The sequence below is a fragment of the Carlito syrichta genome, unplaced genomic scaffold (genome assembly GCF_000164805.1).
Source record: "Carlito syrichta isolate Samal-C Ts95f unplaced genomic scaffold, Tarsius_syrichta-2.0.1 Scaffold123581, whole genome shotgun sequence".
Lineage (NCBI taxonomy): Eukaryota > Metazoa > Chordata > Mammalia > Primates > Tarsiidae > Carlito > Carlito syrichta.
In genome coordinates, this window is record NW_007067677.1 from 203492 (window position 1) to 220279 (window position 16788).

General features: G+C 41.9%; 1 protein-coding gene across 1 annotated transcript in view; it reads left to right on the plus strand.

Annotated features, from left to right (window-relative positions):
- The window catches only part of LOC103249837 (A disintegrin and metalloproteinase with thrombospondin motifs 12), a gene marked incomplete at its 5' end in the record, with an annotated part of 154497 nt that extends 148071 nt beyond the window's left edge, over nt 1-6426 (plus strand). Inside the window, one exon of the mRNA XM_008048455.2 lies at nt 6248-6426. Coding sequence (XP_008046646.2) covers nt 6248-6426 — 179 coding nt within the window. The remainder of the gene's footprint in view (nt 1-6247) is intronic.
- Nucleotides 6427-16788: the final 10362 nt, after the last annotated feature.

A 16788-nucleotide genomic window follows, 5' to 3' on the forward strand; every position in this document is an offset into this window, starting at 1 on the left:
CATACATGTGCAGATTTTCAACCTCACTAGTCATCAAGGAAATGCAAATTAAAACTACACTGAGATACCACCTAACTCCAGTCAGAATGACCATTATCAATAACAAAAAATAACAGATGCTGGAGAGGATGTGGTGAAAAGGGAACACTTCTACACTGTTGGTGGGAGTGTAAACTAGTGCAACCTCTGTGGAAATCACTGTGGCAATTCCTAAAAGCTCTAAAAATCAACCTTCCATATGACCCCGCAATCCCCCTACTGGGGATATGCCCTGAAGAACTCAAATCACTCTATAAAAAAGATACCAGAATCTGCATTTAAATAAGACCCGGGTGATTCAGATGCACATTAAAGTTTGAGAAGCACCTTGTTCTAGACCAAGGGGCCAATTTAAGACTCTCTTCCTTTCATTTCATCTCGTCACCTTCTATGGTACCATGTTTATAATGCTAATGCTGTGGCATCCCTTCTATGTTGTGTTATTTTTTGTTTAACTGAAGCAACCACCATGGTTGATCATGCTTAGTGTTAGGGATTGTTATTTTTAATTATAGGTAGATTTTCTTTTACCGCCCTGTTGCTGGATAATACAGTCTTCAATAATCAAAACTGGGCTAAATGCACAGATGGTATTTTTCAACTTGAAATCTCACACTAAATTGATGGTGACTAATGGTTGGCTGGCAATCGATGTGATTAACAATGAATTCCACTCACTGATCATTATCAGAGCAACAAAAGTTAATTACTAATTTCTCTTGAAGGCAGAGCTATGCTTACTCATATAGAAGCAACACAAAAAAGCAGTTGCAATAAATTCTTTGATTTAATAAACCAGCTACTCACCCTAACCCCTATACCCTCTAAAATGCTTTGAAAATATGCATTCAAGCCTAGATTCTTGTCAGTGAGCCGTCACAATAAACATACCTCTTGTCCATCTTACAGGGTCAAATATGAATTCATATAAGGTTTCGTTCCTCCTGGCCATTTTACTTATTTTAGATGTCATCTGAATTTTTTTTTTAAGAAAGCAGGATTTATTGAGAGGACAAAAAAAGCTCCCACAGTGGGAGGGAACCCAAAGGGGTTGCCTGCCATCTGAATTTTTAATGACTTAAAATTAAAATTGGAGCTACCATTCCCATATTAGTGACTACAAATCCCTTTCACGACATTTGTGTAAAAAAGGAAATCAAGAAAATGTATTTCACTGAGTATTAGTTATACGAGGTCTGACAATTAAGTTCCCAAACTCATCCCAGAAAAAGTGCTACATACCTCATTCCTGATTATCACTATGGTTGTCTTTGAAATATTCCCCTTGGGAGGCTATGCACCTAGCCCACCATCAAAGCAATTTTGGAACTCTTTCTGGAATGGTCATGAGAACTATCATTGCAAGAATGCTGGAGTTTGCATTAGAGCAGTGAACAAACATTAAATTTCTTGTTAAACTTAGCAAGAGTGGAAGTGAAATCAGGGACTTGGGGATAATGCTATGAAGAAAATGGCAGTGTCCAAATAGGCTAAGGGAACAAAAAGTGTCACTGATTTTTTTGGGGGAACAAAAAGTATCACTGATGAAGAAAGGTAAGGACGGCCAGTAATGAGCAGAATGGACAGAAACATTGCAAAAATTTGCTGAATTGTGCATCAGAATTGTTGGCTGACTATGAGAAGCATAGCAGACCAAGCAAACACTGATATAGAAACCGGGAAATCTTAACAGAAAATCTTGGTATGAGAAAGGTGAATGCAAAAATGTTCCCAAAGGAGCTTTTGCATCACAATGCACCAGCTCACACAGCACTGTCTGTGAGAGAGTTTCTAGCCAGTAAACAAATAATGGTATTGGAACACCCTCCCTAACTCACCTGATCTGGTCTCCAATGACTTTTTTCTTTACCTGAATATAAAGAAAATATTGAAAGGAAGATACTTTGATGGCACTCAGGATATCAGGGGTAATACAATGACAGCTCTGATGGCCATTCTAGAAAAAGAGTTCCAGAATTGTTTTGATGGGTGGACTAGGCACTGGCATCAGTGCATGGCTTCCCAAGGAGAGTACTTTGAAGATGACCATAGTGATATTCAGCAGTGAGGTATGGTACCCTTTTTCTAGGATGAGTTCACGAACTTGATTGTCTGCACTCATATTCCAGGCATTACATTCATATGGATTAAAAATTCAAAGCAGAACTCTTTTGGATGCCATTCCTGGAGTTATTTCATTGTCATTGTTTTAGCTTGAGGAGTGAGGGGCAGAAAAGGCAAGAAAAACAATTGGAACACAACTTAGATCCAGTGTTGATACAGATGAACATTTGAGTCAATAAATTGTCTAGTGAAAGATATTCTTCCAGATGAATAGAATTTCATGTATTTATTTATTTAGGAAACATTACTGATCACGAGATTTATCTCAGACAAGTACTAAAAGCTTAGGATAAAGAAATAAATAAGACACAGTTCCTGGCCTCAAGGAGCCCTAAGTTTTATGGAAAGTCCATTTGTCAACAACATTGACATTGTGTTTCAATCTTCTTTCATGGACAAAATATTATCCCCTCAACATAATACAACTGACAGCAAGGGAACAGGCATATAACTGTCCTTTTAAATTTCCAAGTCTAGTTACTATTGAACAGGCAGAGGCAAAGTGGGATCGCCTCTCTAAGCTGCCCTAATTATAAGCATTGTATGGATTTTGGAACTGGGATCCAGTTGACTGGTGAACATAACAAGCATTCATTATTTTATAATACTGAAAAGAACTGATGTAATTAAGCCCTGTCATGATCTTGGGCTCACAGTCATTGTCTAAATGAGCTGCTGAACATGGGCCTGGAACACAAACTCCCAATACAAGCCATGCTCATCCTTCAATCTTCCTTTTGGTCCCCCACTCTCAAACAGTAGGACCCCCAGGACCTAGCATGTTTCCAGGCCCTGAGGACTACTGAAGAGTAAGTCTCTATCTCATGGTTCCCAAGATCAGGTAAGGATACCGGGCTTGGTTGAGTCTTTCAGTCATTGGGGTGTTGACCTAACCTGCCAAGAAGTGGGATTTCTGTGTTGAGCAAATGAAGATGTTCTGGACAGAGAAGACTTGTCTGCATGATCGCTTCCTACCCCATCACCTGTAAAAGAGATTCATTCTCTTGGAGGCAAACTTTAGAGGCACTGAGACAATGTTCAAATTCCAGCAACACAGTCTACATACCAGCTATATGATGTTGGACCAGTTGCTAAGCCTCTCTGTAACCCTCAGTTTTTCAAAGCAGGAAAACAGCTGTACCTACAAGTGCATTTCTGTGTGGATCAAATGGTGTAGCGTACATTCATCAAAGCATCGCCTAGTGTGTGGGAAATGCTTAATAAATTTTATCTATGTTGTTGTAACTGTTTTCATGGAGGAAGGGATGTATTAGTTTCCTAGTGCTATCATAAAACAAACTACCGCAAATGGGGTGGCTTCAAACAACAGAAATGTATTCGCTCACGTTTCTGGAGGCTAGAAGTCCAAAATCAAGGTATTGGCTGGGCTACCCTCATTCTCCAAGCTCTGGTGGTTGCTGGCAATCATTCACTTTCCTTGGCTTAAAGCTACTTCACTTCAGTTTCTGACTCTAATATCACATGACCACCTTCCCTCTCTGTGTCTGTCTGAACACAGCTTTTTCCTCTATGTGTATTTCTGCCTCTGTGTCTCTTCTCCTCTTTTTATAGGAACACGATTCTTGTTAGATTAAGAGCCCACCCTACTCCAGAATGACTTCACTTTAATTGACATCATAATTACATCTGCCAAGATTCTATTTACAAATCAGGTCATATTCACAGGTACCAAGGATTAGGACTTCAACTTTGGGGGACATGTAAAAGAACACATACAGTTCAGCTCACAACAATGAACATACAGTTCAACTCACAACAAGAGCAAAGACTTTGGGGGCCTCCTAGAGGCCCTTTTTATAATGGCAGGCACCTGTGAGAAACCACACTTAAACCCTTAGCAGAAAAGGCTCACATGCCATTTCAGTACAGTTCAAGAGCGAGTGTGGTGCCATGTTGGAACACATGATGCAATAATGATGCTGATTATAGATAGAGACAGAAGGGATTCGTGTGGGTCTTTAAGGCCAAAAGAAGCTTTGTGGAGCAGCGGGGTGCAAGCTGAGTCTCCACACTGCCTCTGTTTTCCTCCTTCCTCACAGTAGCCCCAGCACATTCATGTACTCACAGCAAAGCCGGCATGGGGCGGAGTTACCCTACATGTGCTTTCTCCATCATCCACAGACTTCAGGAGAGGCTGACTAAGAAATAGGGCCGGCTGTGTGATACTTGGGGTTGGGAACTTTTCAAAACCTGAGAAGGAAGCTTTGACATATTCTGATCAGCAGCCCACAGGATGCACAGCCCAGGCTCCATGAAGAATGCCCACTACTGTAGGGGGGACATGGGAGATGAAGAGCTCAAGAGGATATTCCACAATAGGAGCGCTTGGTCAAAACATGTCCTCTTTCTGAAACTTCAGAGGGTGTAAGTCAATTTCCTGCGGGATTTTAGGAGAGACTGATTTTTTAAAATAACAGGCTTAAAGAAGAGGGCTGAAGAAGAGATGAACCAGCAATGAAGACTGAGGTTTGGGGTTCTAGGAGAATTCTATGGTACCTATCCCTAAGTGTACTTGAAACCTGGGCTCCAAATTTAGAATTCTAACAGAAGACTTTTTTCCCCCCTCACAAAACATAAGGCACAATCAAAAGCATGAGGCATTCTGAGGAGATAAAAAGCATTTTTTGCCTTTATGATCTAAAGGTGAAAAAAGCATAGTGAGGCAAAAATACTGCAACAGGTTTTAGATGAAGACAACATTACTTCCAATTTCGACTTTTTCTGATTGTTCTATTTACAAAGGACAGTGGCCTGTATGTGAATGTGCTTTCCTTCCGAACTATGAAAATCTTTTCTTTGTAAAGGAGAAAGAAAGGCAACGAGAGCTCCAAGAAGCACTCAAGCCAAGCTTGAAACAATTTCACTTTCTAGAAGGAAAATCTAATTTGAACCCCATTGAATTCCTTTCAGACCAGAAATATGTAGGCCAGTGCTGAGTGCCACCCATACAAAGCGAATGTGGGCGGTCCCTGAGCCATCTCCTCTCATTTCCTGATTTGTGTATGAGGAAAGTAAGGCCAAGAAAATTAAGGAACTTACTTAATGCTCAGAGCTAGTTAGAGTAAACAAAGATTAGAACTCCGGTAACTGATTGTACACTTACTACGGGATTTATTTGTATATGTCTCCTGCCTTCATCTTGATAGTCCTATTCTGGAGGGCAGTGACTGCAACTTATGTATCTGTATCCTTCATTCTGTTTAGCAGTATTCAGGAAGCACTGGGTATTTAACTGAGTGGTATTGCTTGGTATTCTGAACAGTATAATCAAGAAAAGCATGAGGTCTAGAATCAAAACTGCCTGTGTTCAGATCTGGCGACGCCATTTATCAGCTGGATAACGTAGTACAAGTTCTTAACGGCCCAACACCTTACTTTCCTCATTTGTGAAGTGGAAAAAATACTCACTTGCTAGTACTGCTGTGAAGATTAAATGAAGCGATGCATGTAAGACACTGCCTTTAACTATTGTCATAGCAATACTGTGTAGCAAAGTACAATCAGGGGCTTAAAACTGCAGTCATCTATTTTTTACTCAGCACCCATAGGCCAGCCAAGGTTCAACCAGTTGAGCTTGGCTTTGGATGGACTTGGATGTAAGCTGTAGGTTGGGTCTAGTTCTGTTCTATGTGTCTCTCACCTTCCTTGGTGGCTACACAAGCCAGGTTCTTCATATGGTGACAGCGGAAGCTCATTAGGGCAGACTCATCCTAAGTCCCTGCAGAACCATGTCTGCTAGCATCCCATTCTCCAAAGCAAGTCATAGGGCTGAACCCAAAGTCCAGGAGTGGGAAAGTATTTGCGACCCACCAGGCAGCTGTGGCAAGGGAGGGAATGTACCATTATAACACAACTACCCAGGAGTGAAGAATTGCGACTGATAATTCAGTTTAACATAAGCACTTTGCACATTGTCGGATACATAATAAATATCCAGTGGCTATCTACTATTGTTGTGCATTGTTATGAATCCTTTCTTGGTAGTCCATATAAAGTCTTATATTAATACAAGTTGTGCTCATTCATCCTACAAAGGATAATCTTTGGATTTTTTCCCCCACAGATTTACTTTGCACCAAGGACAAGCTGTCAGCCAATTTCTGCCAGACACTAAAAGCCATGAAGAAATGTTCTGTGCCCACTGTGAGGGCTCAATGCTGCTTCTCGTGTCCCCAGATGCACATTACCCACTCCCAAAGGCAAAGAAAGCAACAGTTGCTGAAAAACCCCAAAGCACTCTAAGTCCAGAAGGAAGCCACCCTTCACCATAGACTGCAGCTGACATGCTTTAACCTTGGGGACCACTTCATTAAGGTTTCACTTTACATATTTCAGGTTCAATTTTGGGTCATAACGAAACAAAATTCATAACATAACAAAACAAAATTCCTCTAGCCGCAAAATGTCCTTCACAGGAGGCCTGCACTGTCTTACTTGCTGCTCCCTGACAAGAAAGTGAAACACCCAAGACAATCAGACATCCCCTGGGATCAGCTCCTGGGAAAGGTGCCAGATTAGGCGAGTCTGTGAAATGATGTCTTTTTCTCTCTCTCTCTTAGAAATAAACACAAAAAGACCAGATTTTTCCCAGACTACCTCAAGATTGTCAGGAAACAGAGCCACACTTACCCAGGGAACAGATAATCTTGTTAATTTGCCTTGAGTACATCCTCTTTTTTTTTTTCTTCCTGTCTGGGTCAGCTGCTGTTTAAAATGTCATGGAGGAGTTTTGAGAAATATCCCTTTTGCTCATCCAGGCAGAGGACCTCTTTCTTCACCTAGGCTTCAACTAGGGCAGGAAGAGAAATTACTGGTTTCATCCTCAGACTCTTCTTCCATCCCTGTAGGACTCTGTATCTGGCCTTGTTAGAGTCTCCTGCCAACCTTGTGACACTAGAGTATGAGTAAATGGACACAGGAAGTGTACCCTAAGGGAATTAGGTTAATTACACAGAAAACATTTCTGACTTAAGGACAATTTCTATAAAAATTCTTTAGAAGCAAATGAACAAAAATCAGTTTCTTATTATTATAAAAAAGGAAATGTGGGCCTTTATTCTTCCTCCTTTCCTGGAAAACACCCATTCCTTCACAGAAGGGCAAATGAGTCTTCCTGTCTGCCTTTCCCTCTCTTGCACAATCCCCACCTGAAGCATGAGCTCAGGTCCCACCACCATGTGGTTGCCGGGGTTTAAACACAAAGACTACTACCACTAGCTCTAGGCTGACACCTGCCCTTACCTCCCCCCAGGGTGAGAAATGAGGATCTAGATTAAAATATTCCAAAAACCAGGTCAGTTGTACTAAGTGCAAGAACTTAGTGTCAAGTTCAAGTGTAGAAGAAAAAGAAAAAAAAATTCTAAAATATGAGATAAAGATGATCTACTCAACGTACCCAGTATGTAGTTAGTATTAAAGATCTTTTAACTTGGATGGCATAGGCAAGTGATGGAGTCCAAAAAATCTGAAATGAAAGAAGGTTCTGGATGTTTCTACTACCTATCAGAAGTCAAAGTAGGCTGTGGTCTCAAATTCAAAGCAAATTTCCAGGCGAACTTATTTCTATGGGGAGGTACTTCATGAACTGAACCCAGAGAAAGGGGGTGGGTGTGTAGGTAGAGGGTTGTAGTTGTATGTTTCAAGGGAAATTAGACCTCAGAACCAATTTCTGACAGGGTGAAAGGCAGGGGTGGGGACTTCATGCTATGGGCCACAAATTTTCTGACTCATACACAGATACACTTAATAGTCACCATGGATCACAATGTCCCCTATCTTCCTTTAATTATCTATCCATTCAGCAGAATGGTGCTATTGAGAAATGGTGCTAATATCTAGATGGTGGCAGAAGTAATATAAACATATAGATAGGCATACAAATGAGTAATTGTATGTGAAATCTACATATACATCTTCTGTTAAATGTGTAATGGTGTTGCTGGCCAATGCCAGTTCTATTGCTTGGGTACCTTGAATTTAAAATTTTATAGTATGTGCTTTTTATTTTTTTTTCAAGCAATTAATGTATATTATTCTGATAAATTCCTGTGGAAAGTAAAACACTGAGGTTGGGATGAAATTCAAGATAGAACAGCAACAGGAGAAAAGTTGAAACGTTTACCTAAAGCCAGGTCATTTATTTCTATGTGATAGTTACATTATTGTATTCTCTGCCTTTAAACATAAATCTTGAAATAACATTTTTAGAGAATAGAAGACACTTAAATTGTTAGTGACATGAGTGGAGAAGAATCTGATATTTTCTAATATCAATTTACAGAGACTGTTCCTGAAGTGTAGTGTAGGCTTTCAGAGGTATTCATTTAGTAAACTGGATTGATCTAACTTAACCTGGTACTGTACTAGCATAGGGTCAAATACATGTCATCAGATACCTGGGTATGACCAGGCTTACAAAACTCAGGAACAAATCTGAATTCTTACTGACCTCAACAAACTACACTAGGCCAAATTTCCCAACATACAAAATAGATCACACATGGTGGAGAAGATTAGTAGACATATGGAGAGGGCTTGGCTAGGTGCTCCATTCCAGGTTTTTCTCCAGTTTCTCAAAGGCAGAAAATTGGCCCTTAATTACATGTCAGACATTTGCTTCTTGTAGTGAGGCTGTGTTATGAGATGGTTGTGTGGTGCCTACCATTCTGGACTCCAGGATGAAGGTAGTGTTTGTTGTAGGAGTTATTTGTCCCACTGGCTATTGCCTTGGTGATTACTCAGCAATTGGCCCGTGGTATTTTGACAGGTCCTAGTGCTTGCAGTGCAAGAGGGGTCAGATCAACAGGAAGACTCTGAAGACAAGAACCTGGATGGTGTCTTCATATCTTTGATGCTTGGGGGCTGACATGAGCAGAATTGTTGGTTTTCTTTATCCAGGTCCTCCTCTCTTCCCCATTGGAACAAGCAAGTGAGAAGTGTATCAAGAAACACTGGATACATATCTTGCATGAGCCAGAGAGGGCCACCACAGAGCCTGGTGCTTAAATATGTTAAGGTTCTAAAAAACAGTTTGGTTTACATTGCCTGTCATAGCATAGAGTTGACTCTTCTCTGAAAAGTTGTGGTTTAATTTAATTCTTGAACATAAAACCATAATTAAACATACCACGAGAGAATAATATTCCAAGAAACTTATTAGTGAATACTTTCTTAAATCAGGAAATTCTTTCATGGTACAAGAATTGCTTCCCTTTGTAGTAATGTTTTGTTTTGTGATGAATCTTCTTAAACAAGAGCACACCTCCGTCCAATCTCCTGAGACAGCCAGGTCTCCACTAACGTTCCACTGTAATGCTTTCAGATAGTCAGGGAATGTTTCTGATAACCTTCATCAAGTATCTGAAACACAATTTGAGGGTTTCAGAACATAACTTCCCATTCAATTGACTAAAATCCTCCAAACTTTGAAAGCTACACATTACTATCCCAGAGAGTGCAGATCTTAGTTCTTCTCCTTTCGGACCTGAATATGAATCTCTGGGATGATGTATCTGGTGCTTGGTCCACAATGATACACTTCTGAGGGAGAGACCACGTGACATAAAACTGCCTGGTGCTATAGCGTAGCCAACATATTTGATGCTACTCCTGTTGTTTGTATTGCTAATTCAAGTATTGTTATTTTAAGTTATGTCATTAAAAAAAAACATGGTGGAGGAAGCACAGTCTTATCTATCATGGTCCTCTAAAGTGGTTGTATGACATACATGACCCAACCCATTGCCCTCCCTGCATCTCTGTGCTGCTTTGCTGGTCTCCCTTCCCCATCCTCCTTAAGGGGTACCTTGGTGAGTATCTCAGTGCTTAAAACTAGACTGTAATCAAAGCCTGCCTTTGTGTGGCATCAATAAATGACCAAACTCATTGATGTTTTGGTGTGATTCATTTACCCTTGCTGTGAGAATCCTACCATCCATCAATGTTACTTTGTATTCTAGCAAAGGATGCTCTAAATTTCTTTCTCCCACTCTCCTTCCAGATTCCTCTTACCCCACCCCTGGATCTATACATCACCAGATGAGTCACATCTCAGGTGAGGTAGAACTTAGGTCCCTTCTCATGAGTGTGCAACAACTGCCACAGACCACCATATGGTAATCTGAAATGATGCCTAAAATTCCTCATAACACTGAATCAGACATATTCATGCAGCACACAGCATAATACTCCCTCTCATCTACCCAAAGTGTAGACATAATGCTGGAGAGAAAATGACCCGTTTCCAATGTAATTTCCTTTGGGAATCCAATCCTATTTTCAATGATGGTGCACAGCATAGTAAGTAAAACCAGCAAAAGCAAAATTTTTGCATATGGCAGTGGAATCCACTTGTATCCAATAATAAAGGCACTGACATAGGGAAAAAGCCAGGTCTCTCCAGTGATTTCTAGATGTTTGAGGGCATTAGTGGGAGTGGTAGAAAATCAAACCATATTTGGGTCAAAATGTGTCAGAGGGCCATGAGCATCTCCCTGTTTGTGCCTTAAAAACTCTTTTCTCCATGACCACCAGGAAACCTATTCTGCAAAACTCAGCTCAAATGCCACTTCCACTGGGAAGCCTACCTGGTCAAAAAGACAGAGGCATTCCTCTGCTCTTGCTGTATCTTGTACATTTTCCACTTGAAAAGTAGTTCTTACTCGAGTGACTTTTGTCCCCCAGGAGATACTTGGCAAAGTCTGGGAAGTGAGAGGAGGAGAGAATGCTACTGGTATCTAGTGAGTAGAGGCCAAGAATGCTGCTGAACGTTCCACAGGATGACATCCTCCCAACAACAAAGAATTGCCTGTCTCAAAATGTCAGTAGTTCTGAAGTTGAAAAACTCTGCACTAGGACAATTATCACCCTGGAGTGAGTAGGAGGGTCTGGTTTGAGTAAAACAAAGTTCACCCTAAAATTCAGACCTCGCAAAAGGACTGATGAGATGAATCAGAAAACCTCAAAAGAACTTTTTAAAAAATACGTCAGGATTCAGAGCACACCAACTTGATTAAAGCATCTTGATGTTGAAGGGGAGGATGATAATGAGCACAGTTCAAAAGAGTCTTGAACTAGCCCCTGGAGACCCAGATACCTCAATTCCAAAGCTGGGACCATAAGTCAAAAGCAAGTAAAATGGAAAAGTGACATGCTAGGGGTTTGCATTAATCGTCCCTCTCCAATTGAGATTTCTAATCAAACTGAAAGTAGATATAATCAACCAAATCAGAATGTCAACTTTACTAATGGTAAAGCTGGCCTGGAGAGCATGTCTTGGGTACAAATGGAAAAAGGGCCTCCCTACCATTCCCATATCCATCCCTGTATGTCAAGCAGCTGGAGTACTGCAGGCCTCCCTCCAGAGGCACTCTGAGTTTGAGAGAGAGAAAAATGGCCCACTCAACCTATTCACCTGAGTTGGCTGGGTGCAATAGTTCACGCCTGTAATCCCAGCACTTTGGGAGGCCAAGGCAGGAGGATCACTTGAACCCAGGAGCTCAAGACCAACCGGGACAACATAGACAGACCCCACCTCTGCAAAAAAATAAAAAATAAAAATTAACAAGGCATGGTGACACATGCGTGTCTGTTGTCCTAGCTACTCAGGAGGCTGAGGCAGGGGATCACTTAAACCCACGAGTTTAAGGTTACCGTAATTGAGCTTCTGTACTCCAGCCTGAGCAACAGAGCAAGACCTTGTCTCAAAGAAAAGAAAGAAAGAAAAAGAAAGAAATAAAAGAAAAGCATCCCAGTTAATAGAAGCCATCAAACTTTCACCAGTAACAGCAACCCTCCTACCCTGAGAGGAGCATATAACAAGGGCATCATAAAGACCCCAAAGAAATATCCCAGTGCTATCCAAGTGGAATCCTTTTTCTTCTATGGGAAAGAGGTAAGATTAGCATGAAGGGAAGAGATGGGGGAGATAAACTATTAATTAAAAACCACCACATGGCTGGGCTCGGTGGCTCAGCACATTGGGAGGCTGAGGCAAGTAGACGTCTGAGCCCGCAGGTTTGAGACCAGCCGGGGAAACTTGGAGAGACCTCGTCTCTACAAATAATTAAAAACTTAGGTGTGGGAACTTGCACCTGTAGTTTCGGCTACTTGGAAACTGAGGCGGAGGAATCTCTGGAGCCCAGCAGATCGACGCTGGGTTGGATATGAGCATGTCACTGCACTCCAGCCTGGGCAACAGAGCGAGACTCCAACTCAAAAAAAAAAAAAAACCAACCACATGCACCAATTTCCAAGTTCCTTTTTTTTTAAGTCAGAATCTCACTCTGCCTCCCAAGTTTTAGTGCAGTGACATAATCATGGCTCACCACAGTCACAACTTCTGGGGGTCAAGCAACCCTTATGCCTCAGCCTTCCAAGTAGCTGGAACTATAAGTGCACTACCACACCCAGCCATTTTTAAAAATTTTTGTGAAGACAAGGTCTTGCTATGTTTCCTAACCTGGTCTTGAACTCCTAGACTCAGGCAATCCTTCCACTTCAACCTCTCAAAGTGCTGAGATTACAGGTGTGAACCACCGCATTTGGCCCCAAGTTCTAAATACAGTAGATTCTCATTATTTGCAGATTCCATATTTGCAGATTTACCTACTTGCTAAAATTTGTTTTTACCCTAAAATTTAGCAACATCTTTGAAGATATGTGCAAAGTGGTGAAAAATTTGTCACCCTATGTGTTCTGAGTTGAGTTCCAACAGGAGATACTTCTTGTTTCAGTTCTCATACTGTTAACAAGTGTCCTTTTCAAGGTCGGTCTAGTGCCATGTTTTTTGCATTTTTATGGTGATTTTGCTATTTCAAATGACCCCCAAATGTAGTGCTAAAGTGCTGTCTGGTGTTCCTAAGCTCAAGGAGGCTATGATATGCATACTAAAGTGTGAGCGCTGTTGGGTTAGAGTGATCTCCATAGAATATGACATTGTGTAACCATAGAGTTTGGAGTGAAGCACTCATATTGTGTTCTATAGCCATTAGTCTGCTAAAAGCATGACACTGTTCAAAAAGCTTGTGCAAGAATGCTCATAGCAGTTCTAGTCAAAAGCTAGAAATAATTTTGATATCAACAGGATGAATAAACACACTGTATATGTTTATACAATGGAATACTACTCAGCAATAGCAGAGGAATAAACTATTGCTATATGTAACAGCCTGGAAGCAGCTCAAAACATTATGCTGAGTACAAGACACTTAACCCCAAAGAGTACATAATATATAATTAAAAATAAATAAAATTTGAAAAGGAGCAAAAACCAATCTATGGTGGAAAAAATTCAGAACAGTGGTTGCCTCTGTTGGGTGGGGGTGAAGGAATGGCTAGGGAAGGGCATGTGATACATTTTTAGGCTTAATCCCCCCCCCCCAGAATTTCTGATTCAGAACCAAGAATTTCAATTTCTTTTTCTTTTTTTTTGAGTTGGAGTCTCACTCTGTCACCCAGGCTAAAGTGCAGTGGCATGCTCACAGCCACCCCAGCTTTGACCTGCTGGGCTCCGGCGATTCTTCCGCCTCAGCCTTCCAAGTAGCTGGAGCTGCAGGTGTGCACTACCACACCCGGCTGATTTTTTTATTTATTGTAGAGACAGGGTCTCATCATGTTGCCCGGACTAGTCTTGATCCTGCAGGCTCAGGCAATCCACCCACATTGGCCTCCCAAAGTGCTGGGATTACAGGCTTGAGCCACTGTGCCTGGCCTGAATGTGCATTTCTAATAAGTTCTCAGGTGGTGTTGATGCAGTTATTCTGAGTAATCACACTTTGAGAACCACGGCTCTAACCGAGTCTTGTTTGATCCATGTAACAGGTACCTTGAGTGCCCATGCCACATTCCCAAGGGGACATTTCAGTTCTGTATGAGCTCGGAGTCCCCTTGATCAAGGGCATGCCACCCACCTGTTTGCTTTCTGTTTCAGGACACCCTCAAGTATATGCAGCTCCAAAAGTACAAGTTAGGATTATTGGAGGAAACTCTCGACCAGTGGTGGCTGAAGTAGTGGATAAATGTTCTGGCCTCCTATCTTTCAGGTGCAGCAGTCTGGGAGGATTCTACATCAGTAGGTCCCACAAAAAACTCTATAAGACACCCCCCGGTTGGCTTTTCTCCTTCCCTGTCTCTCCCTTCCTACTCCCTTGCTTCCGTTTCTTCGGATCACCTCCCAAATAGACTACTTGTGGGCTGGGCGCAGTGGCTCACACTTATAATCCCAGCACTTTGAGAGGCCGAGGTGAGCCCATGGGTTCGAGATCAGCCTGGGTAACTTGGTGAGACCTCTACAATCAATCAATCAATCAATCAATAAGCCAGGCACTGTGGCACATGCCTTTAGTTCCAGCTACTTGGAAGGCTGAGGTGGAAGGATCTTCTGAGCCCAGTAGGTCGAGGCTGTGGTGGCCATGAGCATGCCATGGCACTCCAGCCTGGGCGACAGAGTGAGCTCCAACTCAAAAAAAAAAATTAAAATTAAAAAAATTAAATATTTGTATCCAATGCCTTATCTCAGGCCCTGTCTTTTTGGAACCCAACCATAATTGGATGCATGTTGGGAGAGGATAGGAAACTGAATATGATCACAAAGAAAGCCTCTGACATTATCATAGAAAGGAAAAATGTTGAACAATGGCTCTGAATGTGCTGCCTTCCTCCCAAATCTAGTGTTTCCATATATCCCACTTGAACCTAGTGTGCCTACCTGGTTCTTCTGCAGGTCAGTATCTACTCTTTCTGCTGGTTGCACATGTCCATTTCTCAGGGCAATCACTGGGTTGTGACCCTCATTCCTCAAATGCTCTGCCTGATCTCTGAGCCCCTTTGAGAGTCTCCTGATAACAAATTTAATGCCCTACATTGCAGAAGTAGATCTTTCTTCCTTGGGCTTGGCCCGATCTTTGTGATTCAGGAGAGGTATTAGTTAGAGCAGCACTCCCAACCTCTTCACATATGGCACAGAGAAAGATGATCATGCATGCATGTTCCACTGCAGTAAAGTGTAGGCCACTAGCAGCCAGACATGACCAGGCCTGACCATTATGAGCACTGAGGACTTCAGTGTCTCAGGCACACCTGTAGCCTTCCTCTCACCCAGTTGTGTAATTTGAATCCTTCTTATCTTAAGATATCTTTCATTTGATGCTTTTAGATCTAGATCTAAGATATGGGAGTCTCTTCTGCCCTAATTCCTTCCTATGTGCCAGAAAACTTCACTATACACTCCCATCTCCAAATACTAAACGCAGAATAAACCAGGGAAAAAGAACAGCAATGCTCTGGAATCCAGGAAATGAAGTATTGTCAACCCACAATGAGGGGGCATTTGGGTACAGTGAGACCAGACTGGGGCACCTTCCATTCTCTCAGGTCCCAAGAGCTCTCTTCCCTGATCCCCTCCCAGTCTGTTCATGGCGTGTCTCTGGAGTCTGATTTCAGGGAGTCTTCCAGGGAAATGGTAGTTCTCCTGGTCTCTCACTTGCCTCCATTTCCCAAACTCTTCCGGTTTTGCCTCAACCAGACCTATGCATCCATAGCTAAGCGACTCAGTTCCATATGGCCCCAGGTAATCATCATTGCCCTGGTCACACACTTGGGCCTGGTGACTGACGTCAGGAAGAAAAACGCTGCTCTATCCTAACACAGGAGTCTCAACAGAAAAGGAAGACCCTTGTGAGGAGTAATCAGAATGGCAGACAATGGCAGTGCTGATTAATTAATAAGCAGGAACATGTTTCCAACACAGTGGCAATAATTGCAAATGGGTTCCCGTAGATGGAGCCATGGGGGACCAGCTTAAAGTCATGACTGTACAAAATGGCCATTTGTTTGCAGTTGATTGTATTGCATCTGTTTTAGATTCCAGACAATAGATAAGCTAGTGAATCGTGAGATTAAATTATCTCTCCTTGGCTCTTGTGGATTGAGAAAGGAATGAATTATATATTGCTGGTCAATAGGCTTTTAGGGCCTTTATGAGCAGAACGTTAAGAAAACTCTCCTTTGTCTGGTTGTGGGGGACAGACACCTCAGAAAGGGAGGCAGGAGGATACAAGCTGACAAACACACAGTTTCTTTTCTCCTTCTCACTTAAGGAGATACAACTCTAGAAGCAAGAGGATTTTTTAAAAACTAAATCATCAGATGACTAGGAGCAAGCATATCGGAAGTGAAGGGGGTCAGCTGTGCATATTCCTTCTAGGAATTTCTTTTTCTAAACAAACATCAAGTTGAGATCTTGTCAACTATTAATTTGTGCCACAGTATCCATGGGTTTATAGTTGTACATTTTAATAACACACACTTCCAAAGCCAGCCTCCCCCAGGATGCATTTTCTAAACTATTGCTTACAGCCTGTGAGGTCCTAAGTAGGAAAAGAAAATATCCACTCTGACTGAGTAAGCAAAGATGGACCTTCTGGGACTCTTGGAGGATTATTTGACAGATGACCCTCTGGGTCACAATTAGTTGTCTAGTCTGGATCATGACATGGTCAAGGTAGAAGAAGCACTCACTCCAAGCCTGACCAGTGTCTTTGGTGAGCAAGGGTTGATCTCTTGTCATCTAAGATTGTATAGGTGAAACAGCGGGAACCTAGTGTT